This window comes from Cetorhinus maximus, chromosome 3 (genome assembly GCF_964194155.1).
Source record: "Cetorhinus maximus chromosome 3, sCetMax3.hap1.1, whole genome shotgun sequence".
NCBI lineage: Eukaryota > Metazoa > Chordata > Chondrichthyes > Lamniformes > Cetorhinidae > Cetorhinus > Cetorhinus maximus.
In genome coordinates, this window is record NC_135881.1 from 125018946 (window position 1) to 125044581 (window position 25636).

General features: G+C 40.5%; 1 protein-coding gene across 8 annotated transcripts in view; it reads left to right on the forward strand.

Moving 5' to 3' along the window:
• The window catches only part of LOC144678890 (protein PALS2-like), a 141311-nt gene that overhangs the window by 90353 nt on the left and 25322 nt on the right, over nucleotides 1-25636 (forward strand). For all 8 annotated transcript variants that reach the window (XM_078538916.1, XM_078538917.1, XM_078538918.1 and 5 more), the window contains 3 exons: nucleotides 9432-9584; nucleotides 16256-16408; nucleotides 18668-18895. In XM_078538916.1, the coding sequence (XP_078395042.1) occupies nucleotides 9432-9584; nucleotides 16256-16408; nucleotides 18668-18895 (534 nt within the window). The remainder of the gene's footprint in view (nucleotides 1-9431; nucleotides 9585-16255; nucleotides 16409-18667; nucleotides 18896-25636) is intronic.

A 25636-nucleotide genomic window follows, 5' to 3' on the forward strand; every position in this document is an offset into this window, starting at 1 on the left:
GGGAGTTCCAGGATTTTGATCCAGCGACAGTGAAGGAATGGCGATATATTTCCAAGTCAGGATGGTGAGTTACTTGGAGGGGAACCTGCAGGTGGTGGTGTTCCCATCTATCTGTTGCCCTTGTCCTTCTAGGTGGTAGTGATTGTGGGTTGGGAAGGTGCTGTCTAAGGAGCCTTGGTGAATTCAATAAAAATCTGGAATTAAAAGTCTAATGATGACCATGTTGTAAAAACCCATCTGGTTCACCAATGTCCTTTAGGGAAGGAAATCTGGGTCAGTGTTCTCTTCAGACTGGTCAAAGCTCCCTGGTGAATTTGTTCCGAGTACCATTTTACGTCATTTTGAGAAGCTCTTTGGGAGTTGCTGTCAGGTCTGACATGTTTGGAATGAATTTCCCAAGATAGGTCACCATTCCCAAAAACCTCTCCAAGTCTTTCCTTACATTCTGGGTTTGGCATGTTCACAACTGCTTAGATTTTACTTGGGTCCGGCTTCAGTCCCTCATTTGTTAGCACATGCCCCAAGTACTTGATTTCATGACCAGTTTTGCACTTTTCCTTCTTCAACTTGAGGTTCCTTTCTCTAGCTCTGGCCAGCACCTGCCTCAGTCTGTGGTCATGTTCTTCTCGTGAGGCTCCCCAAACCAGCACATCATCGATATTTGTTTCCACACACTCTAACCCTTCAAACAGCTGCTTCACTGTTCTGTGGAACACCTCTGGAGCTGAATTAATACCAAAAGATAAGTGTAAAAGCCTGTATTGCCTGTATGGTGTGTTGAAGATATGGAGATAGGAGCTGCGTTCATCCAGTTTGATCTGCCAGAAGCCTGAACTCGCATCCAAGACTGAATAGTATTTAGCATCGGCTAGCTTACATGTGATCTCTTCTACTGTAGGCAGCTGCTAATGCTCACTTTGTACTGCCTGGTTTAGGTCTCTGGGATCCAGACAGACTCGCAGATTCCCATCTAATTTTTCTACCATTACAATTGGATTAATCCACTTTGTCGGTTCTTCAATTTTCTTGATGATGTGACATTTCTCCATTCCGTCCAACTCTGCTTTCAGTCGATCTCTCAGCATTACTGGTATTTTCCTGGGTGGGTGTATTTTGGGTATCACAGTTTCGTCAATCTTAATGGTGAGTTCTCCTTTTAGGCAGCCAATCCCTTGGAACACATCTTTATACTCGCTCAGGATGTCATCAGTGGTGACAGTCATTATTCTCTTGATTAGCTTCAGATTTTCACAATCTTTGATTCCAAGAATGGGTTTTGCATCAGTTTTCCCCACTATGAATGGAAGTGCTGAGACTGTTTTTTGTAGTTCACTTTAAGTGTGCACTTGCTTTCTACAGCAATTTTTTCACCTGTAGACAGCTTCACCTTTTGTTTTAGTTAGCTGTTTTTCTTAGCTTATGTTATGATACAGGCTGATGGGAGTGACATTTGCGTGTGCACCTGTGTCAATCTTGAAATTCATCATTATGTTAGTAATTTTTAAATCAACCTTCCTTTGTCGTCTTTGGACTTTGTTGTTCTGCACCAGTGAAAAGTTCAGTTTCAGTGTCTGTGTCATCATGTGCAATCGTGTGCACTTTCTTTGATTTACACATCCTGGCAAAGTGGTTTAGTTTATTACAGTTCTTACACTGCTTTCCATAGGCTGGACAGCAACGTGGTAAATGCCCTGTTCCACATCCGCTGCATTTAAATGTTTTAATAGCAGTTTTGTTCTTTTTACCTTCAGGCTGCCTATTTGTTCTTTCCCAGGACTATTTCCAATTAACTGCAACTAACTGCTTGACCATGTACAGTTTATCATCTTCTATCATCTGTTTAATCTGGATTTTGTTGTCTCTGCTGCTCTGCAGATATTTATTGCTTTCTCCAGCATGAGATCAACTTCTCTCAAAAGCCATTCTCTCAGAGAGTCATTTGCGATCCTGCCAATTATTCTATTTCCGATCAGTGATTCTTCAAGTTCTCCAACTTCACACGATTGAGCTCGTTTCCTTAACTCAGTAATGTACTGACTAATGTTGTCACTGCCTTGAATGCACGTAAAAAATCGGCATCTTTCATACGTGGTATTTTTGTTAGGGTTGTAGTAAGCTTCGAATTTTTCCATTATTTCTTTCAAGTCATTTAATTTCTCATCACTTTCAAATGTGAATGTGTTATAGACTTCGAGAGCTTCTTCCCCTGCATATGAAGAAAGATGGAATCCTGTACCTGAGGGTCTTTTTCTTTTTATCACTGCCCATTGTTGTGGGGTACAGCTCGAATCACTCTCGGAGCCACCTCCTCCCCCTTCTGTGAGATTGCCCTCCAAACTGAGCTCTGTTGGTGGTTTCACAATCTCCATTGTTACATTTAGTTTACCTCTGACACCGCCTTGTTTCTTGTTCATTTTTTTAATGATGCACACAGGCCGTCGACATTGTAGCTGAGCTAACTTCATCGATAACACATTTTCCTAACATGAACACATACCCGCAGTGTCTGAACTCTATCAAGACAGGCTGCAACATGTGCTATTTGACCTTCGATCGCCAGGTCAGGTAACCCTCTATATAGTACAGAGTACCTTATAATATCTAATACTGGTGTCCACAACCACAGTCAGCTATTATGACAGATCATTGGTCTAAGATGGATTGTTAGTTCAGTAGCAGCCACTTTGTTGGAGACAGGAAGTTAATACAGGTCAGCAAAGTCAAGGTGATGGGTGAATAAGACTTAGTGTGGATAGGTTACTTGTACCAAGATTTTGGACAAGTTGGATTTAAAGAGGGTGGCTAAAAAGGAGGCTGCTGGAGTAGTCAGGTTTGGGATGAAAATAAGCAATGTTTGTGATGAGGAGGAAACGAGGTCTGAAGCACAGCCTTGTGTCAATGGCGGTTAACAGAGCTATTATCTGTGTTGTTCAATCTAATACTGAAACAAATTATGAATATGGAAGCTGCATTTAAAATCTACAGGATTGGCAAAACTTCATCTTTTTTAAAAAAAAGAGGGAAGCTATTGCTTCAAAGTACCGAGGGTCTGAAACTGTTTGTATATAGCCCTTGGAGAACTTGAAATGTTTACTGGAATGCCGCAATGACAGGTTATTTATCAGTTTACCGTAAAAGTAACAATCGTTTTAGCTCTTTTATAATTACATTGCTTACCAATGACTTCTGCTGTTCAAATCAGACAACACTAGCACCAGATTAATGTAGCAATATTATTTGTTTCAACTGCTTTAATGTAAGTGAAAAATACCTGGAATTTGTTTAATATTGTTTATCTGTTGGCATAGATCTGTGCAGATGAAATTCTGCCAATTGTAGATGGGTACATGTATGTAATAATTATAAATGTGCATAACCATGGTTCCATGCATGGATTACATCTCCTATATTTTACTTCTCCAGTGCTATTGGATGGTAGGTTTGCCCCCCCCCACAATACTGCTTTTCCCAGAACCACCTGAAACTTTTCCTCTCTGCTATTATTATTATTATACAATAATACCTACCTCCAAAGTGCTACATGTTGCATATCATCTTGTGTATCCTGGTCCTTTCGCTTTAGAGTAAGCGATAATTATACAGGTGAAGAAACATATGATCAAGGCTGTTTATATATGTTTTTCAAACCTGTGGAATTTGATCCTCAAAACATATTTTTTAAAGAATGTATTAATACTAAAATTTGATTGTAATTTATTTTGAACCAGAGGCCCTGAGGTATTGTGTGCACATGGCACAACATTACAATTCTAAGTCAGTGTATTATCTCATTTTGTGTGGAGAATGCCATGGGTGATCTGATGGGCACACCATTAGCATATAAATCCTGGCTGTTCAAACATAAGTTGCATTTGTTATTATTTAAGCACATTGCGTTCAACATTAGAGTTGAGCCAGCTTGATTTGGTCTGGCGCTACCATGTGAGTAACACATACACCTCTAGCATAGTATTATAGACTGTTGATACTGCATACGGTCTCCTGCTCCTGCATGCAACCAAGTTCCACCATTTGTTCCCCCAGCTAACAAGATTGTGCTCATTGCTTCTCTTGCCTCGCCTCTGGAGGAGGCATTGGAGATGATGTAAAGAGATTCACAAGGATGAACTGAGAAGTTATAACCATCAAGAAAGGGTCTCTTCTCTAATTTAAAAAAAAAGCAGGGTGACCTAATGAAGGTGTGTAAAATTTGAAGGGGTTTGATACAGTAGATGTAGAGAAGATGTTCCACTTCTGGGGAGTCTGAGACTAGGAACTATAAAAAGATGGTCACGAATAAATCTAATAAAGAATTTAAGACAAATTTCTTTACTCCACATGGTAGTGAGTACCATATTCTAACCACACTCTGGGCAGTTGAGGTGAATAGCATAGATGTATTCAAGAGGAAGCTAACTAAGTACATGAGGGAGAAAAGAATAGAAGAATATGCTGATGGGGTTAGATGAAATGGGGTGGAAGGAGGCTTATGTGGAGCATAAACAACGGCGGAGACCAATTGGGCCATGTAGCTGGTTTCTGTGCCTTAATTTCTATGCAATGCTTTGTAATTTTTCCGAGTGAATGATAACATAATTATAAGTCCAGTACCTGAGCCCAAAATATAGTGGGTGGCAGCCACAGTACAAGTACAGTGGTAAGAAAACTATTTCCAATTCTCTCACTTGCACTTTTATTGTAAAACAGGGATAATTATAAGGGGAAAGAAAGGCACCTCTTGGGGAAAAATTTCTGCACAAAATACACCATCATGTAATCCATTAGATTTCATAATTTGGTTGTTAAAAGAAAGAATGTCCTACCTGAAATAGAGGTGGAAGAAAAATCCAAAAAAGCTTTTAAAAAATTTGAAGAGAATAATGTGAGAGTATAAGGAAGGACTAGGGGAATAGGACTATGTAGATCAGAACCATAGAGAGGTTACGGTACAGAAAGAGGCCATTCAGCCCATTGTGTATGCATAGGCTAAAAAGAGAGGAAAGAAACAGCCACTTGTTCTAATCCCACTTTCAAGACCTGGTTTGTAGCCTTGCAGTATACTGCACTTCAGATGCAGATCCAGGTGCCTTTTAAATGAGTTGAGCATAGCAGCCTCAGCCACCTTGATGGTGGGCACAGCTGAAGCAGGTAGAAAGTTCTGTGACTTTCCTGGTGTATGTAGAATGTTTGATGAAAAAGAAAGATTACCTACCTTCAGTTGATATACATCCTTAAAGGGATGACGGTGGATAGGCAATGGCAAACATTCAAAGAGCGCATGGGTGAACTGCAACAATCGTTTATTCTTGCCTGGTGCAAAAGTAAAACAGGAAAGGTGGCCAAACCATGGCTTACAAGGGAAATTAGAGATATTATTAGATGCAAGGAAGGGGCATACAAATTGGCCAGAAAATGTAACAGGCCTGAGAATTGGGAGCAGTTTAGAATTCAGCAAAGGAGAACCAAGAGATTGATTAAGAAGGGGAAAATAGAGTACAAGAGTAAGCTTGCAGGGAACATAAAAACTGACTCTATAAAAGTTTCTATAGGTATGTGAAGAGAAAAAGATTGGGGAAGACAAATGTAGGTCCCTTACAGTCAGAAACAGGGGAATTTATAATGGGAAACAAAGAAATGGCTGACCAACTAAATACATACTTTGGTTCTGTCTTCACAAAGGAAGACACAAATAACATACCAGAAATATTGGGGACAATAGGGTTTAGTGAGAGGGAGGAACTGAAAGAAATCAGTATTAGTAGGGAAATGGTGTTGGGGAAATTGATGGGATTGAAGGCTGATAAATCCCCAGGGCCTGATAATCTACATCCCAGAGTACTTAAGGAAGTGGCCCTAGAAATAGTGGATGCATTGGTGGTCATCTTCCGAGATTCAATAGACTCTGGAACAGTTCCTACGGATTTGAGGGTAGCTAATATAACCCCACTATTTAAAAAGGGAGGTAGAGAGAAAACACGGAATTATAGACCAGTCAGCCTGACATCGGTAGTGGGGAAAATTCTGGAGTCCATTATAAAAGACTTAATAGCTGAGCACGTGGAAAACAGTGGCAGAATCAGACAGAGTCAGCATGGATTTAGGAAAGGGAAATCATGCTTATCAAATTTATTGGAATTTTTCGAGGATGTAACTAGTAGAGTTGATGAGGGGGAGCCAGTGAATGTGGTTTATTTGGACTTTTAGAAGGCTTTCGACAAAGTCCCACATAAGAAATTGGCGTGTAAAATTAAAGCACATGGGATTGGGGGTAGTGTATTAAGATGGATAGAAAACTGGTTGTCAGACAGGAAACAAAGAGTAGGAATAAACGGGTCTTTTTCCGAATGGCAGACGGTGACTAGTGGGGTACCGCAGGGATCGGCGCTGGGACCCCAGTTATTCACAATATATATTAATGATTTAGATGAGGGAATTAAATGTAATATCTCCAAATTTGCAGATGACACAAAGCTAGGTGAGAGGGTGAGATGTGAGGAGGATGCAGAGACTCTGTGTGATTTGGACAAGCTGAGTGAGTGGGCAAATGCATGGCAGATGCAGTATAATGTGGATAAATGTGAGGTTATCCACTTTGGTGGCAAAAACAGGAAGACATTATCTGAATGGCTATAAATTGAGAGGGGAATGTGCAACGAGACCTGGGAGTTTTCGTACACCAGTCGCTGAAGGTAAGCATGCAGGTGCAGCAGGCGGTAAAGAAGGCAAATGGTATGTTGGCCTTCATAGCCAGAGGATTCTAGTACAGGAACAGGGATGTCTTGCTGCAATTGTACAGGGCCTTGGTGAGACCACGCCTGGAATATTGTGTGCAGTTTTGGTCTCCTTATCTGAGGAAGGATGTTCTTGCTATTGAGGGAGCACAGCAAAAGTTTACCAGACTGATTCCTGGGATGGCGGGACTGACCTATGAGGAGAGATTAAGTCGGTTAGGATTATATTCGCTGGAGTTCAGAAGAATGAGGGGGGATCTCATAGAAACCTATAAAATTCTAACAGGACTAAACAGGGTAGATGCAGGAAGGATGTTCTTGATGGTGGGGGAGTCCAGAACCAGGGATCACAGCCTGAGGATATGGGGTAGACCATTTAGGACTGAGATGAGGAGAAATTTCTTCACCCAAAGAGCGGTGAGCCTGTGGAATTCGTTACCACAGAAAGTAGTTGAGGCCATAACATTGTATGTTTTCAAGAAGGAGTTAGATATAGCTCTTGGGGCAAAAGGGGTTAAAGGATATGGGGAGAAAGTGGGAGTAGACTATTGAGTTGGATGATCAGCCATGATCATAATGAATGGCAGAGCAGGCTCGAAGGGCCGAATGCCCTCCTGCTCCTAGTTTGTATATTTCTATGTTTCTCCGCATCCTGGTGTGAAACCATGTTCAGTGCTGTCTACCTGCAATTTCATGAGGGTATTTAACATGTGATAAGCATGTGGTTTCCCAAACCAATCAAGCTAGGCTTTTCTCCAAAGGTTTTTGCACCGTGGGATGTTTTACTCCATTAAAGGCACTGTTAAAATACAAGTTATATGGTCTGTGGCAATTGGATGATGGTAATCTTCCTTACTACACAGTGGCTGAGATTTTGTCAACAGCTGTCATTCCTGATGTCATTATCGGAACTGAGTGCCACTTCCGCTTTCCCTCTTTTTGCCCTTTTCTGAAAAATTATAATTCCAAGCGCCATTGGCCTACATGCAAAACACATTTGATTTGGCAGCAGGGGGTGCTTTACATAGGTGAAAACTGCCGTCAGTTGTCAATGCTGCATCTACAGGCAGCCTATTGACCTCCCTGGTCAAACATAGAGGCTCTGCATCACGGCCAATTTCCTGCCTAACTGCATTGCCATTAACATAAGACTTACTGAGAGCAAACAGGTGGTGTAGGTGTTGTTCAAAATTAAATTTCACTTGCAAATATTTCACAGTACATTGCTTTCACTTTATTCATGTGTGCATCATCATTATTTACTGGCTGAGTCAGAGGGCCTCATTGTTGGCACGAATCGAGTTGGGGGCATCCATGCCCTGATTCCATTCTCTGCCCTCCACTGGATCCCTCATCCACCCCTCCATGCCCTCAACCCCACTCCAAAAACCCCCTCACCACTGAATCACCCTTGCCGGTCCCGAGCCTCCATGCGAGAGCCCATTCTACTTTTCTCCTACGTGCCTTAGAGTTAAACAAGGAAAATCACAACTGCACGAAGCTCACAGTGCATGTCACCTTTAAATGAGTGTGAACCGAATGCCACAAGATTCTCGTGCACCATTGACTTTGTCTTGAGGGTAGGATGTTATTGAAAACTGTTTCACCTTAATGAGCATTCATGGCAAATGTGTTACAAGTACAAACCCACCACAGGCTGGCTTAATTTTCAACACACATATCTGCCTTTGGTTATAACCTAAAATTTTGCAATTTTTAACAATGAAAGATTTGAACAGTAATTAGTCCAGAGTGCAATGCTTATTGGCATTAACTAAACTTATTACATTTCCAAGAACATCTCATTATTTGAGTGGAAGTATAAGGTGAACACAGGCATTTGACTCAGGAATGAATAGGAAATGTTCTTCCTTATTAATTTGGTATTGTGTAGACATGCATATGTTTTGCTCATTGGACATATAGTGAAAAAAATGGAGAGGGAAATGGGAGGAACTTAGAAGGAAAAAATAATGAAGACTTCAGTTCAAAACATTTAACTAGCACCCATCACATTTTTAATGTCATTTGTTCAGAACTGACTTAAAACTGTGATTAATGTAACTTATAAAAGAGGTTAAGAATAAAGTCCATTGTTGGAACAGTATATAGGGAACTTTACATTTGATCTTTGTGGTTCCGGAACTGGGAGTGTTTTTTTTCTTTATAACTAGATTCAAAGTAGGAAATATTCTCCTTCCAAACATTAACAAAATTTGGGAGCAGAAAAGAATGGGTATAGTACATTCAGTTATCAGCTATATTAACTTGATTGCCTTTCTTTCTATTCAGATGTTTCAAGTTTAATCAGTTATCTTTAAGTAATGAGAGAGCTATGTTGGGCAGAATACAGTATATATTTTAGCAGAAACTTCTCATGTTTAATTTGCCTGTTTTTACTAGTATATAATTCTATTGAATCAGTGATACTGAATAACTGTAAAGATGGATTTTTTAATGTAAAATAGCCTGATAGATTTTGATTAGTTCTGTGGCTTGAGGTTCATTAAATATTTCAAGTTTTACCTATTGCTTATCTAAAAATTGTCTCCAGAGCAATTCTGATGAGTTTTGTTCTTGTGGTCAAGTGAGATCCTTTGTCTGCTTGTACTTTCTGTACGATTACTGCTGCTGTACCTATACCCTGTAGGTTAATGTGCTGTGAGAAATTGCATGTGTTACTGTGTTTGCCTGCTACAGGCTCATGAGCGACTTGAAGAAACCAAACTGGAAGCTGTGAGAGAGAATAACGTGGACCTTGTGAAGCAAATTCTTGAAGACATCAGCTGCATAGTCGATCATAATGACACTGCCACAGAGTTGGCCAAAATTCTGAAGGAGCCACACTTTCAGGTACAGGCTGCAGTTGTACAGCTTTTCCTTTGGGTTTCTGAGATAAACAAGGTAGACCAATAATAACTTTGTCAATGAATGCTAACAAATGTTGAAATGAAGGGGGACTTGTAATTGGTAACTTAAGGAAAGATGCTAACTCAAAGAATCATACAGAAACGTTACTTGAAATGTTAACTCTGTCTCTCTCTCTCCACAGATGCTGCCAGACCTTCTGAGTTTTTCCAGCATTTTCTGTTTTTATTTTTGACCAGCTCACGGGGTTGGTTCTGTCTTGGATTACTGAATTGAAATACCTCTCTCTGTCGTCTTATATCTTCTCTATAAGAATAATATTCTCAATAGCTAAAAATAGTTGGGAAGGAGAAACGTTCGTTTTGATACTTTGGTCTAAATAATTCCTCAATGTGTAATTGGTTTTATCATTGGTAAACATCCACACAAACCAAATTCAGAAGCGAACATGTCTTTCGCTTACAGCATATTCTCCTAACCATTAGACCAAACTGGGTTCGAGAAAAGGTCATTGAATGACTGCAGAATTTTCTGTTTTTTTACAACATCTTTCGGATGCCCTGAGGTACAATTTTAAGATGACACATTGAGCAGCTACATTGTTCCTCTTGCAAGAGGACTCAGTGAAGGTAAACCTTTTGTCCAGATTCACAAAAGGAATTTGAGAGGAATTTATTTCTTAAAAAATTGCACAAATTTGAAGTGTTCCTAAATTAATTTGAGGCTTATTAACTTTATTGAGCACTGTTAACTCCTAGAATAAAGTGTCTCAACAGCATAACTTCTCTATAACAATCAGATCTAGTCTTTGAGTTAACTCATGTTTAAGGGTAGTCATGAAGCACTGACATTGATAGAAGCAGGAATTCGCCAGAAATGCCTCTCTAAAGATACATCACTAATGTATTGTTTACACAATGGATATTTGGCTAATGTTGCAAAATATCTGAAATTTTGAATTGTGATAAATTTTAAATAATATAAATATTGCTTTTTAAGTGGGCCAACAAACTTGCTGTGGGTTTTACAGTCAGACTTGTGATGTCATTTTCCAAATAGCCAGTTTAATTTTAAAGTCCTATGATCTACTGAGGAGCCAGCAACTTCATTAAATCCTACATACATAAAGATCTAGCTATGGAGCTTCAAAAACCCCTGGTGTTTTGAAATTTAGGAAGTTTTTATTTTGATATTAAGCATTTAACTATTTTTATTTACCAAAGCTGCTTAAACAAGGGATTTCCACTAAATTTTCATGAACCTGTTTTGTTTATTATCACTTCTTCCAATGTAAAACCTCTATTGATGAGACATCTGTGTAAAAGATTTTAGCAGCGTAATCTTTATAATCCTCTACTGTGACTGCTACTGTGCCAGGAAAGCTTAATAAACCAGTTTTATTTAAAGCTGTAACCTAGTTTTTGTTCTCATCTAACATTTAATATTTTAAGGTACTCTGAGCAGAGTTAGTGATTTCTGTTAGATTTTATTCTTACAATGATGATGTGAGAGTGAGTCCATTGCCAAGATTGCATATTTTATCTGGCGCATACAGTTTTGAATTTTGGAGATGGACCTAGTGTCCTTGTCGCTGTAGCTGTGCCAAGTGTCTTGTTTTCGACATATGGCCGAAACAAATTGCAGCTTAAATCTTTTGTATTTGAATTGCTGTTGTAGTGTGGATGGTGTGCATTTCTGAAATTCTGCCAAATAAATTACGGCGACGTTGAGCGAGTACTGTCCATTTAGAGTAATTTTCTAATGGCTATAATTCTTTTGGGGTTTTCTGATGAAAATTGAGTTAAGCAGCTAATAGTGATGGTTTAAGGGTCTGACTTCCCTGTTTTCAATTAATGCTTTTGCATTGGGATATGATCTGTTTTCCATTTCATTTCTATTAGACAATAAACATTAAAAACAGATGGTATTAGAAATATGGTAACGGCTGGTGTGCATCATCCATTATACTCTGGAGTTGGAAATGTTAAACTGGATTGAGTTTTAGATTAAAAAAACTTCCTCATGTTCTCCTACTTCTCTCAAAATTAATTTTTAAAAATATATTTTGTCTGATTGAGATCTAATTATGATCTAATTGAGAATTTTGAATATGATCCAAATATAACACATTATTGGTAAGTTTGAGGCTGTTGGTTTTCTGATTTGTCTTAAGATCTCACTGTTAATTCATGGTAGATGAAGCACAAAGGAATTGCCCCCCAACCCCCACCCCTTCTCCCACCACCGCCATACACCAAACGAGCTTCTATTTGAGCTGGAGCATGGGCTGCAAAATTGTCTTGATCTGAACATTTTTTTTATGCTTCTAAAACTGACGCTTTTAGCCTTGGTCTCATGTATTTCTTTATCATTTTCAAAGGCATCAGGCAGGTAGCAAATATTCTCATTATACACATGACTTGAGAGCACACTGGTCTATGTTTGGACTTTAGAGAGGAATCACCCCACAATTTTACAAGCATGGAAGTTACTGGATGAAAAGTCATGGCACATATACATGGATTCCTGATGTGAACACCTGGCAGGCAATATTTTAAGTTGGGAACATGACTTTGTACAATCTACCCCTTAGTTGTCTTTGCCTTTCAACATACATTGATTTATTGGTTCTGTCCGTGAAGTGAGGATTGATAAAACCGTGCTTGGTATTGAACACAGTTTAATAAAATAACACATGTTCCTTTATACATGTAAAGACTTGTTTCCTTTTGCAGTTTGATATCTTAACCTTTCATTGGGTCTGCTGCATTTTAATTGTTCTTGGTTGTGTTTCACTGTTTCTGGCAAGAGCTAGATAACAACTCGCAAAATGCTTCTTAACTTCAGAAATTTTCTGTGTGTTAACATTTAAATTACAATAGGACTGGGGCCCAGGTGGTGGGTGTGTTTTTTAAATTCTGCTTTAAACCTGTTTAGCCTTGTGTTATGATTTGAGTGGAGAAGCCAAGAGTGTAGTTGCTGCTTGCAGAGAGGGGTTAGAATGGAGGGTCTGATGATTTGAAACGTTAACTCTGTTTCGCTCTCCACAGATCCTGCCAGATCTGCTGATTAGTTCTTTGGTTTTCTGTTTTCGTTTTAGAAGGGAGAGTACAGTTTTAGGTTGTACGTGCTTCTTTTTCATTGATTGCTTTAATATGACTTCTGTATGTGGGAACAGCAAAAATGTAATTTATAATTCCAGCCTCTTAATCCACCATCTTCCATACTGTTCCACTGATTCTGACTTTTGGTGCTTCCCTTTTGCCTTACCATCGGCTCTTTGTGCCATCTAGATCACCTTTCTACCTCCTCCTCCTCTTCCATTTAAGGCCTTCCTTAAAACCTATCTCTTTGACTAAGGTTTTGGTCACCCTTCATAATACTTTCTCCTTTGGCTTGACACCCATTTTTGTCTGATTACAGTCATAATATTACATAGTAATTTACAGCACAAAGATAGGCCACTTGGCCCAACAGATCCAATTCAGTGTTTCTACTTAACATGAGTCTCCTCCCATCCTTTTGACCTGACCCCATCAATGTATTCTTCTTATAGGAGCACGGGGCTCACTGCTGCCTGGTAAACCATGACCACCTTTTAGGGTTTGAGATCTTAGTCCTCAAATACTCTATTTCTTAATTGGCCGAAGGCTGAGCTGGCACGTTGGAGGCGCTGAGGAATTGCATCGTCTATGTCCGCCTTCATTGAGAGGAGGCTCCCAAGATGGTCCACATTTTGCAGGATCTCGCCATTGGTCTTAATCAGTGGGGAGAGGTGTAGTAATGTGGGAGCTGGTTGGAAGAGGACTTTAGTCTTCAAAGTGTTTCGTGAAAGACCCACTTTCTCATATGCTTTGGAGAAGGAATCGACAATGACCTGGAGCTCAGTTTTTGAGTGAGCACGCACACAAACGTCATTTGCATACTGAAGCTCTGTGACTGAGGTTGGTGTGGTTTTGGTTCTTGATCGAAGGTGGCATAGATTGAACAGTTTCCCATCTGTTCTGTAGATTATCTCCACACCTGCATATTAGCAGGAGGTGAGGTGCAGCATTACAATGACAAATGGAGAAGGAGAGTCAGTGCAATGACACAGCCTTGTTTGACCCCAGTCTTCACTGAGATAGGGTTTGTGGTGGTTTCGTTGGTGAGCATTATGGCTTGTATGTCATCATGGAGTAGGCGGAGGATGCTGATAAATTTCAGAGGGCAGCCAAATTTAAGGAGGATACTCCTTAAGGATTCACAATTAACATGAACTATATGTCTTGCCCAGTGGAGCTGGCTTTGAGTGATTAGTGCTTTTGTACTGTAACAATAGATTGCTTGGGAGAGGACGTGGCTGTTGGGCTGCCTTTCTTGCCACTAGATTTGGAAGATCTTGTGAAGGCACCGCTGGTGGTACTTTTCCAGTGCTTTGAGGCACCTGCTGTAGGTTGTCCAGATTTCCATATGGCTGACACCAGACTCCTGAAGTGATTGCTCTGCCTAGAACTTGGTTGTGGCAGGAGTCTCCCAGGAGGACAGCAGTAATGCTTTAGGGATGTCCTCAAAGCATCCCTCAAGAGGTCAAACAGCCCTGTCGACTATTGGGGGTCCCTGGCTTGTGACTGATCAAAATGGAGAAGGCTCATCTGTGAGGCATCAAATACATTGAAAGGCTTCATCAGGAACTTGCTGAGGCAAAGTCAAGGTGTCAGAGGGAAAGCTAAAAAAACAACCCATCTACACAACTCTTCAAGCACCACTTGTCCCACATGTGGCAGAGTCTGCAGATTGTACGTTGGACTTAGCAGCCAGCTCATAATTGATCAAACCAGAGTGGAAGCAAGACACCCTCTATCCCACAGGACTACATAAGAAGAAACTAATCCTTTATATAACAAGACCAAAATTCTTCACCGTACCCCAAGGATAGTCTAATCAAGGTTACATGCAAGTTTAACTTAAACTTCTCTGCTTTTCAATTCTGTCCGTTTAGAAATGAACCCCAGTGCTTGGTTTGCCTTTTTTTTTAAATGGCCTTATTAACCCGTGTTGCTGTTTTAGTAGTTTGTTTATTGAGTACCCAAATCTCGCTGCTTCTCTACTTTATTTTCCAAGAAGTATGTGGCCTCATTACTCCTACCAAAATGGACCATCTCACACTTACCTGTATTGAAAATCATTTGCCAATTGCACGCCTGTTCTGCAAGTTCATTCACGTCTTCCTGTATTTGTATTAATATATGTATTATATTAAGTCCAAATTTTAAATTGTATTTCTGATTCCTGAGTCTAATTAGTGAACAGCAGCGGTTCCAGGATTGATCCTTGTAGAACACCATTTCCTAGCTTATGCCAATCTGTGTAAATACCTTTAACCCTGACTCTCTGTTCATTTTTTTAGCCATCTTGGTATTCACTTTGCTAATTGTCCCTGATTCCACATTTTCTGACCTTGGTCTTGAATCTACTGTCTAGTATCTTGGTGAAGGCTATTTGGAAATTCAAATGATTTACTCCTGTGTGAAGCATTTGTGAATGCTTTCTACCTTCAAACTTTATATAAATGCAAATCATTGTTATAAGGCCCACTGCAGCCATCTGTGACCTTTTTAACTTAATGGCATCTACTCAATCAGGTTAACTTTGTAACCCATCAAACTGTCAATTTTGCATTTCATCCTCATTACCACCGTGGAGCCCATGACCCCATGTTTATTTTATGAAAGTTATGTGAGATGGGGGTGGTGGCAGCAGGCGGAAGAAAAAGGGGGAGGTTAGGGAGAGTGACCCAGAATAGTGAGAATTCGGATCGTCACCTTACAAAAAAAAAACATCCTTGGAATCTACCAATGTGCGGAAATCGGTTTTACTTATTTCACTAGACATTAAGGGGCTGGTCACCTCATTGGGGCTCTATCTTTACTGCCCCATTAACCCTGGTGCACCTCTGCCAATGTTTTGAATTTGGCCTATCTTTTAGGTAGTATATCCATTTCAACATGCAAATCATCATGACCCTAGGACCTTGGTGCCTGAATATTGTGGCTGCCTCTGCTGCAGTTACAGGCAACAGGCCAGCATGTTCTACCATTTGATTGCCCAAATGACAAAATCAACCCCATGCATTCAGTATTAAATTGGGAATTGCTGGTTAACAAAGGGTTGCCCTAACTGCAACCATGTTGCCACTTTCCCTCCCTACCCCTCCATTCCCACCTTGTCTAAATCATGACCATCTTTAACCATCAAAAGTGTCCCAGTGTGTCTGTCTTCAAACAAATGTCAATGTCACTTATACTGAATGAGGCAGTAATAATTTAAATGAGGGAAAATCTGGAAAAAACAGTTTTGCTTTACAAAGTGGCACCACTTGTTAGTTAATAAGCAGTATTTTGGAGCAGTAGTAGGCAGACTGCATGCCATGGATTCAAAACAACTGTAATGTGGGACGGAACTACTAAGAATATTGGGAAGCAGAGGCAGATATATAATTAACACAGTATATGAGTGGTCAGTGTTAGGAATGTGTTATATTAATTAATGAGGGCCTGAGGTTTATGGTGTGATTACAATGAAGTAGAACATTTCCACTGAAATTGGGGATCACTTTGTTAAATAGATTCTGCATCAGTATTTAGGAAATAATGTTTTTTCCTTCATGTTTGCAGTCACTTTTGGAAGCCCATGATTTGGTTGCATCGAAGTGTTATGAAACACCACCCTCCAGCCCCAGTCTGCTAAATGAAATCTTGAGCAACCAGACAGCATCAGGAGATGCTGTTCGCATGATTGGAATTCAAAAGAAGGCCATGGAGCCTTTGGTAAGCATTTAGTTTTTATTTCAGAGTTGGTGATGGACTCATCATGGGTATTTGCTTATTTATAAATTGGATTCTTCTGTTTGTAGTGTTGCAGAGTTCCTGCAATCATCAAGCCACTTTAGATCACACTAATCCTAGAACTGCTACCTGGGCAACTCCCCATTCCTGAGTACTCATGGGTCTGAACTAGTTTAGCATTTAGGCACAGGCTTGAGAGGTTGCAGTCTGAACCAGGGCTGGATGAGCTTAGAATACTGACATAAAAGAAAAAAAAAACTTTAAAGGTGAATGCAAGATTTTTTTGTTTCCTTTTTCTACCAGTTTTCTCTTTTCCTCTCCTAATATCTTGCTGGGTTCTAGCTCTGCAGGTGCCAGTAATTGTGTGATACCTCATGCCAAGTTGCCTTTTTGTCATGTGAAACCAAACTACATGGCGATCTTGCTATTTGTCTCGGCATGTCTGTGATGATCAATCAATCACCTGCATGTTTCCAGCCGAGCTTGTTGCATAATCAGAAACTATTGTTGATTTTGCCCTCTATAACATAGATGCAGAAGCCAATTATAGTGTCCCTACCACTGTTCCAGCCAAGATCAGCTAATTCAACACAGGCAGAGGATCATAGTTCGGTTCACTTTTCTCTATGTGGCTTTCACTATTTATTGATATGGTCACTTCAGCTATAAGTATAATAGAGATGACAATTCCATACAGAAGTACTCCTCTAACTTATAAGTTTTTGGACCAATGTGTACCCTTCATTTTGTTTGGCACAAGTGAACGTACTGTGATAGCTTCAGGTGAGAATAGCTAGGAACATGTTGGCTTCATAAAATTGATATAGAGACTAGTCATGAATTGTTTTGTGGAAGGGGAAGGAATCCTCCCTTTTCTCTTTCTGAATATTGAAAATAGAAGAGAAATAATTTCAAAATTCGCAGAGGACAAAACTTTGGAAGCATTGTGAACTATGAGGAAAATAGTGCAAGGAGGACATAAGTTAGTGGAATGTGTGGACACCTGGCAGATGAAATTTAATGCAGAGAGGTGTGAAGTGATACCTTTAGGGCAGAAGAACAAAGAGAGGCAATGCAAAATAAAAGATACAATTCTAAATGAAGTGCAGGTAAATGTGCTCAAATTGTTGAAAGTGACCAGGCAGATTGAGAAAGTGGTTAAAAAGGCATATGGGATCCTGGATGTAAATAAATATAAATAGAGGCATAGAGAACAAAAGCAAGGAAATTATGATGAACCTTTCTAAACCTCTGGCTTGACCTTAGCCAGAGTATTGTGTCCAATTCTGGGCATCAAACCTTAGGAAGGATGTGAAAGCATTAGAGAGGATGCAGAAAAGATTTACGAGAATGATTCCAAGGATGAGGGACTTCAGTTATGTTGGTAGATTGTAGAAGCGGGGGTTGTTGTTTCTAAAGAGAAAAAAATGGTTGAGAGGAGATTTAATAGAAGTGTTCAAAATCGGAGGGGTCTAGACAGATTGGATCAGTAAAAATTCCTTCTATTGACAGGGATCAGGAACCAGAGGATATCGATTTCAAGGTTATTATCAAAAGAACCAGTGGTGACATAAGGGAAACTATTTTTGCATTGAGTGGTTAGGATTTGAGTGCACTGTTTGAGTGTGTAATGAAGGCAGATTCAATCATGATCCTCAAAAGAGAATTGATTGAGAGAAATTTTCAGAGCTATGGGAAAGGGGCAGGGAAGTGGGATTAGTTAAGTTACTCTTGTAGAGAGCTGGCGCGGACACGACAGGCTGAATGGCCTCCTGCTATGCTGTGTGGTATTTAGTCTGTTCTGTGGTGATTAAATGCGTAGAAGATGCTTTTAATTCCCAAAGTGCTATACCAGTTGCCTCCCTTCTGATATGGTTGGCAGGCAGACTAAAAAAATTAAGTAGAGATTAAGCGTCACATTTGTGAAGGCAACTGTTCTAAAGTAAAGTCTCAGCTGCCATTATATTGTATTATGAGTATATTTTATAACATAATTATTTTTATCTTTGTACAGAAAGAAAAGTCAGTCTTATCCTGTTATATGGAGAGTGCCAAAAAGTATGATATGACTACCATGAGGCAGTAGTGGAAAGGGAAATGTTTACTGTTTTCTCATTTGCCGGGATGAATTTTGCAACCGATTTTCACACTTAACTCCAATTGCCTAAGTGGTTGCTTTTCTTCTGATTTTGCTGAGGAAGCATCAACATCAAATAAGCTTCAGTTATCTTTTTTTTGTAGGGTGTTACCTTTAGGGTGGAGAATAATGAACTGGTAATTGCAAGGATCCTCCACGGTGGTATGATTGACCGGCAAGGTCTTCTCCATGCAGGTGATATCATTAAAGAAGTAAATGGCAGAGAAGTCGGGTCTGACCCAAAAGTACTGCAAGAAATATTAAAGGATTGCAGTGGTGGCATCACATTTAAGATCTTGCCCAGCTACAAAGAAACTCCTTTGCCCCTGCAGGTAAGAGATATTGCAGAGGTACTGATTAGTAAGTATTTAACATAATAGTTTATTCTATAACAATTAAACTGATTGCCTTGGATAAGTAGAACTTACATTTCATTGAACATATGCTTCTTAGGAAAAAGTATTTTTCCGTTGAGCATCATGTTATATGTTTGATCCTCGAACCTGTTGCACTTTCTATTATCCTGATACTATTTAATGTTGACTATTTGAGCAGCTACATAATTGCTTTCTATAATAATAAAATCCATAATGAATAATCCATTAAATCCATAATTAAAGTGAGTCTTCAAATCATCTAATGGATTATTTAACAAGTGAAAAGTTGAAATTGCTTTGAACTCTGATTCAGTCAGGAAATTAGTTGGAAAATACTGGTGATTTGGATGGCAAGCTGGCAGAGAGGCACATGGAATATCTCATGATGCCTTGACATGGCACAAGATTTGTGTAGCTTTGAAGCTGAAGCAGCTTTACATTGATTTTAATTTTCAGGGTATAAGTTAAGGATGAAAGTCCAAACTGACTCTAAGCAGAGCACCAATCCCCACCCTGTGAGTCTTGCTCTGCTTTATGGTGTCTGGTCAGCTCCTGTATGCACTTCCTATACAATCCAAGGTTAGGATTTATTTTGTAGTTTGGCCTACAGATTTAAGTGAGGATGTACTATTGGGTTGGTGCTGGATTGGAAATTGAATGGAACATGAGAACCAGGACCATCAAGATAATTTAGAGATAAGACCTAGAATTGTAAGCCAGAAAACTGTAAATTTTAAGAGCAGTTCCTAAAATTGTAAAGTTTTATGGCTCCCATGATCATTATGCTTTATTGAATAATGCACTTTATAGATGAAACAGTTTACATTTGCAATCACTGGTCTTGGCTGAATGATATTATCTCAGTTAGTTGTTATGGTAGGCCTTGGCCTCAGCCTCTTCAAGCTAAGGAAAGGAAAATGAGCCCGCTCTTTGCTGGTGATGCTTAATGAAAAGGGACTATATGTGAAAGTTGTCTGACATGAACAGTTTCTGCTTTATTTGTGATTTTGTTCTTCACCCCCAGAGTTGCATGGCCTATTGACATCCCGTCTAGACTTATGATTGGAGACTGTCCAGTTGGGCTTACTCCATGTAACTTGTTGAATAAACCTTGCCACCCAACCCTAGAACCGCCTTTACTGCTGTCTCTAACCTGACCATCTAACTTCTGAAACTATCTTCCCTGATGGTGGCAACTGAGGTAAACAGATGAGACTAGTAAATAAAAAAGACCAAGGAAAAGCGAGCATAGAAAATTGTTAGGTGGGGGTGGTAGGTTGTGCAGATGTATAATTATTCTCCGGAGAGGAAGGGAGAAGCTGTAGCCCAAGCACTGCATGAGAAACAAATTGGATTGTGAGTTGTACATGATGTTTAGTCATGATTCTGCCTGACTCAGTAACTTAATCATATGTAGCTCACTTACTGGTGTGACATGGATCCTGCTCCCTGTTCCAAATTATGAGGCATACTTGGCTTTGGTTGCTAGCAGACATGCTCTCCCATTAGTGTGCTGCAATTTAAATGAACCGAGCATCATTTATTCTGCTGAAATACTGTGCTGTTTAATCTTTTGGCATTCTCTGTCAGCATGAATGTTTGCTTTATTTCCCAACGTGCACCATTTTCAGAATGTACTTTGTGGCATCAGATGGCACCCTTGGGCAGCACATGATGGGCTTCTGACTTGAGCAATGTTGAAATGACTTTCTATCGATGTCTTGACTGTGATTCATTTAAAGCTGGGATTCCGATTTCTAACATCAGTTTGTAGTATTATGGTGTTGAACAACTTATTTAATTGCGTTTCTGCTATATTAGACGAATCACAGACACCGATTAGATTGAGATATAATATAAAATTCAGACATGATGGTTCATTTGGAGGATGCTGTAATCTATCTTTAGTAGGATCATAGATTGCTTACAGCTCAGAAGGGTGTGTCCATGCCAGCTGTCTGTAGCAGCAGCATAGCTGGTCCCACTCACCGCTTTTTCCCTGTAGCCCTGCACATTTTCTCTCTTGAATTGCTTATCCAATACCTTTAGAGAGTCCATATTGAATCTGCCTCCACCACACACTCAGGCAGTGCATTCCAGGTCCTAATTACCAGCTGCATAAAAAAGGTTTTTCCTCATGTTGGCTTATTTTTTTTAGCAATTTACCTGACATTAGTGTCCTCTAGTTCTCAATTCTTGTGGCAGTAGGAACAGTTTCTCTGTATTCTGTTTAGACCCCTCATAATTTTGAACACCTTTTATCAAATCTCCTCTCAACCTTCTCTTCTCTAAGAACAACCTCAGCTTCTCCAATCTACCACAAAACTGAACTCCCTCATCCCTGGAGACATTCTTGTGAATCTTTTCTGCACCCTCTCTAAGGCCTTTAGATTCTTGTGAAGTGTGGTGCCCAGGCTTGGAAACACCGCTCCAGTTCAGGCCGAACCATGTTTTATAACGGTCCAATATAATTTAATTTTGTATTCTGTCCCTCTATTTATAAATCCTAGGATCCTGTGTGACTTTCTAACCACTTTCTCAACCTGCTCTGCAACCTTCAATGCATTTATTCCTAGGTCTCTCTGTTTTGCTGCACCCCCTTTAGATTTGCACCCTTTATTTTAAAATGCTTCTTATTCTTCCTATCAAAATGTATCACTTTATACTTCTCTTCAATAAACTTCATCTGCCTGCTCATTCGACCATTCCACTCATTCCTCTTGAAGTCTTATCATTATCCTCTTCACAGTTCACAATACTTTCCAAGTTTTGTGTTACCTGAAAATTTTAAAATTGTATCCTGTACACCAGCTCCAGGTCAATAATATGGATCAAGAAAAGGAAGGGGTTTCTAGTACTGACCTCTGGGGAATCACACTCGATATCTTCTTCCAGTCTTAAAAATAACTGTTCACCACTACTCTGTTGTCACTCAGCCAACTTTGTATCCGTGCTGCCACCGACCCTTTTATTCACTGGGCTTCAACTTTCCTGGCAAGTCTATTATGTAACACTTTATCAAACACCTTTTAAAAGTCTGTGTATGCCACATCAGCTGCATCATGCTCATCAGCCTCCTTTGTTACCTTGTCAAAAATATTCAAAACAAGTTAGTTAAACATGATTTGCCTTTGACAAATCCTTACTGGCATTCCTTGATTCATCCACACTTGCCCAAGTGATTGTTAATTTTACCCTGGATGATTGTTTCTAAAGCTTTCCCCCCACTGAGGTTAAGTTGACTGACCTGTGGTTGCTGGATTTGCCCTTAAAATCTTCTTTGAACAAGGGTGTAACAAGAGTATGTAACAAGAGTATCTCCAGTACTGTTGCACTATCCCTGTACCTAGTAATGATTAGAAGATAATGGGCAGTGCCTCTGCAATTTCTTCCCTTAACTTCCCTCAGTATCCTCGGATGATTCCCATCTGGTCCTGGTGACTTATCAACTTTAAGTACAGCCAGCCTTTCTAATACCTCTTTATAAACTTGCAGCCCGTCCAATGTCTCGACTACTTCCTCTTTCACTTGACACATCTTGCCTCATATTCTTTGGTAAAATCAGATACTAAGTACTCATTTAACACCTCAACCATGCCCTCTACCTCGGTATAAATCCTTTTTTTGGTTCCTAATCAGCTCCATCCTTCCTTTACCACCTTTTACTATTATATGCCTATTGAAGGCTTCTGGATTCCATTTTATGTTAGTTGCTGGTCTATTTTCATACGCTCTCTTTACCCTCTTATTTCCTTTCTCACTGTCCCTCTGAACTTTCTGTATTCAATCTGGTTCTCACTTGTATTATCAACCTGGCATCTGTCATTTGCAACCTTTTTCTGCTGCTTCTGACTCTATATCTCTCTTGTCATCAAGGAAGCTCTGGCTTTTTGCCCTGCCTTTCCCACTAGTGGAAATTTATCTCAACTGTACCCAAACCATTTTCTCTTTAAAGGCAGCCCGTTGTTCTGTTACAGTTTTGCTGGTATAATTCCAGTTTATCTGGGACAATTATGTTCTCACCCAACTGAAATTGGCTCTCCTCCGATTTAGTATTTTTGCTTTAGATTTCTCCTTGCCATTTTCCATAGCTAACCTAAACCTTATGATACTATGATCACTAGTTCCTGAAATTCTCCTCCTGACATTTGATCCACTTGAGTCACTTCAGTCCCCAGAACCAGATGCAGCAAGGCCGCCTTCCTCATTCGGTTGAAAACACAGGACTGGATTTTATGCGTCCTCGCCGGTGGGTTTGAAGTGGGTGGGGGCACATAAAATACAGTGTGTGACCTTTCCTCCATCTACTCGCCTGCCCTTGACCTGTCTGAAATTTTATGGGGGCGGGGGAAGTATCAGGTGGCCTGCCTGCCCTTGCCCCCTATTGAGGCCTTTAAGTATCAAGTTAATGCTGGTATTTTACCCACAGTGGGATGAGGCCTGTGCCTTGCGTGAAGCTCGGCAGTTTTAGCTGTGTAGACTGGTGTTGGTGGAGGTGAGGTTCTCCACCCCTCAAGGTCATCCTCCCTCCCATCCTTTTCTTTATCTCTCCCCAGGTCTCTTGAATCTGGCCCCCAACCCTCCTTGCTGAGACCCCCAACCTCTGACTTAACCTGGGCTCCTCGGTGTGATGGGACTGTCTGTAGTCCCAGCAGTGACCACCGTTCCCAGTTGGTACTGCAGGGACTACAAACCTGCCGGCTATCCAATTGGTGGACAGCTCTCAGAGGCAGGACTTCCTCCTGAGAAAGGGGTGGAAGTCTCACCTTAAAGCAATAAAGCTGCTCCTGTCGTTGGGCTGCCATTGGTATCATATGACTTTTCAGCCAGGAGGGCAGGGGCTGCGATGCCCCTTAGATCCAGCCCACACTGTTCTAGAAAATTCCTCTGGAAACACTTCCAAAAAAATTCCTCCCCCTTTCTCCCCTTTATACTATTACTATCCCAGTTTGTATTAGAATTAAAGTCCCCACCACCACTGCTGTTTTTGCATCTAATTGTACTTTCCCTGCAAATGGGCTCTTCTATATCTTTTACCACTGCTTTGTTTCCTATAGAATACATAGAGCAGTGTAATGGTTCCTTTGTTGTTTTTTACCCGATAGAACCAAATAGCTCTGTCTTTGACCCTTTAGGACAGCCCTCTCTGTAATATTCTCCTTAATACTGCCATCCCTCCTCCTTTCTTTCCTTCCCATCTTTCCTGAAGAACTTGTATCCAGGAATATTTAGTACTCAGTTCTGTCCTTTTTTGAGCCTCCTTTATCACAGCATCATATTCCCATACGACTATCTGCACCTGCACCTCACCACACCAACTTTATTTACCTTGCTTTGTGCCTTTGCATGCGTGTGCTGTAAACTTAATTTAGAACTTATTGCATTCCATCTTACTCTAACTCCAGCTAATACCTTATTTTATACTATGCTATTTGTGTCTCCCAATCTGTTTTGCATCTTGTTTCTCCTTTCTAATGCTACATCCTGGTTCCCAACCTCCGCCAAGTTATTTTTTACCATTCCCAATAGCAGTAGCAAACCACCATGAGAGATGCAACCTAATCAACCCAGTCCCACCTCCCCCAGAACTAGTCCTAATGTACCAGCAATCTAAAAACCCTCCTGTCTACCCAATCTTTCCAGCCACACATTCATCTGCTCTATCCTCCTATTGTGTCATGCACTAGTGAGTAATCTGGAGATTCACTACATTTTGAGGCCCTACTTGCTAGTTTTTTTCCAAGCTCCCTAAAATCTACCTGCAGGGCCTTTCCCTCTTTCTGCCCATGTTGTTGGTACCAATATGGGCCAGTGGTAGTGTTGTGATATTGTCACGGGACTGGGTATTCCAGAGACCCAGAGTAATCATCTGGGGACCCGGGTTCGAATCCCACCATGGCAGATGGTGAAACTTGAATTCAATAAAAATCTGGAATTATAAGTCTATTGATGATTGTGAAACCATTGTTGATTCTTGTAAAGGGGGGGTGTCCCTGGGGCAGAAATGAGGTGCTGTTGAGGATGGGGTCAAGTATGTTTTTCCATCTTGTTGGTTCCCTCACCCCCTGCTGCAGACCCAGTCTAGTAGCTCTGTCCTTTAGGACTCGACCAACTTGGTTGGTGGTGCTACCAAGCCACTTTTGGTGATAGACATTGAAGTCCCCCACCCAGAGTACATTCTGTGCCCTTGCTATTGTCAGTGCTTCCTCTAAGTGGTGTTCAACATGGAGGAGCACTAATTCATCAGCTGAGGACGGGCGGTACTTGGTAATCAGCAGGAGATTTCCTTGCACATATTTGACCTGATGCTGTGAGACTTCATGGGGTTGGAGTTGATGTTGAGAACTCACAGGGCAACTCACTCCCACTGTATACCACTGTGCCGCCACCTCTGCTGGGCCTTTCCTGCCGGTGGGACAGGACATACCCAGGGATGGTGATGGTGGTGTCTGGGAAGTTACCTGTAAGATATGATTCCGTGAGTATGACTGTGTTGGATTGTTGCTTGACCTGTCTGCGAGACACCTCTCCAAATTTTGGTTCAAGCCCTCAGTAATTTTGGTACAAGCCCCCTAGTAAGGAGGACTTTGCAGGATCGACAGGGTTAGGCTTGTATTTGTCATTTCTGGTGCCTAGGTCAATACCAGATGGCCCATCCAGTTTTATTCCTTTTTATCAGTTTGATTCAACTGAGTG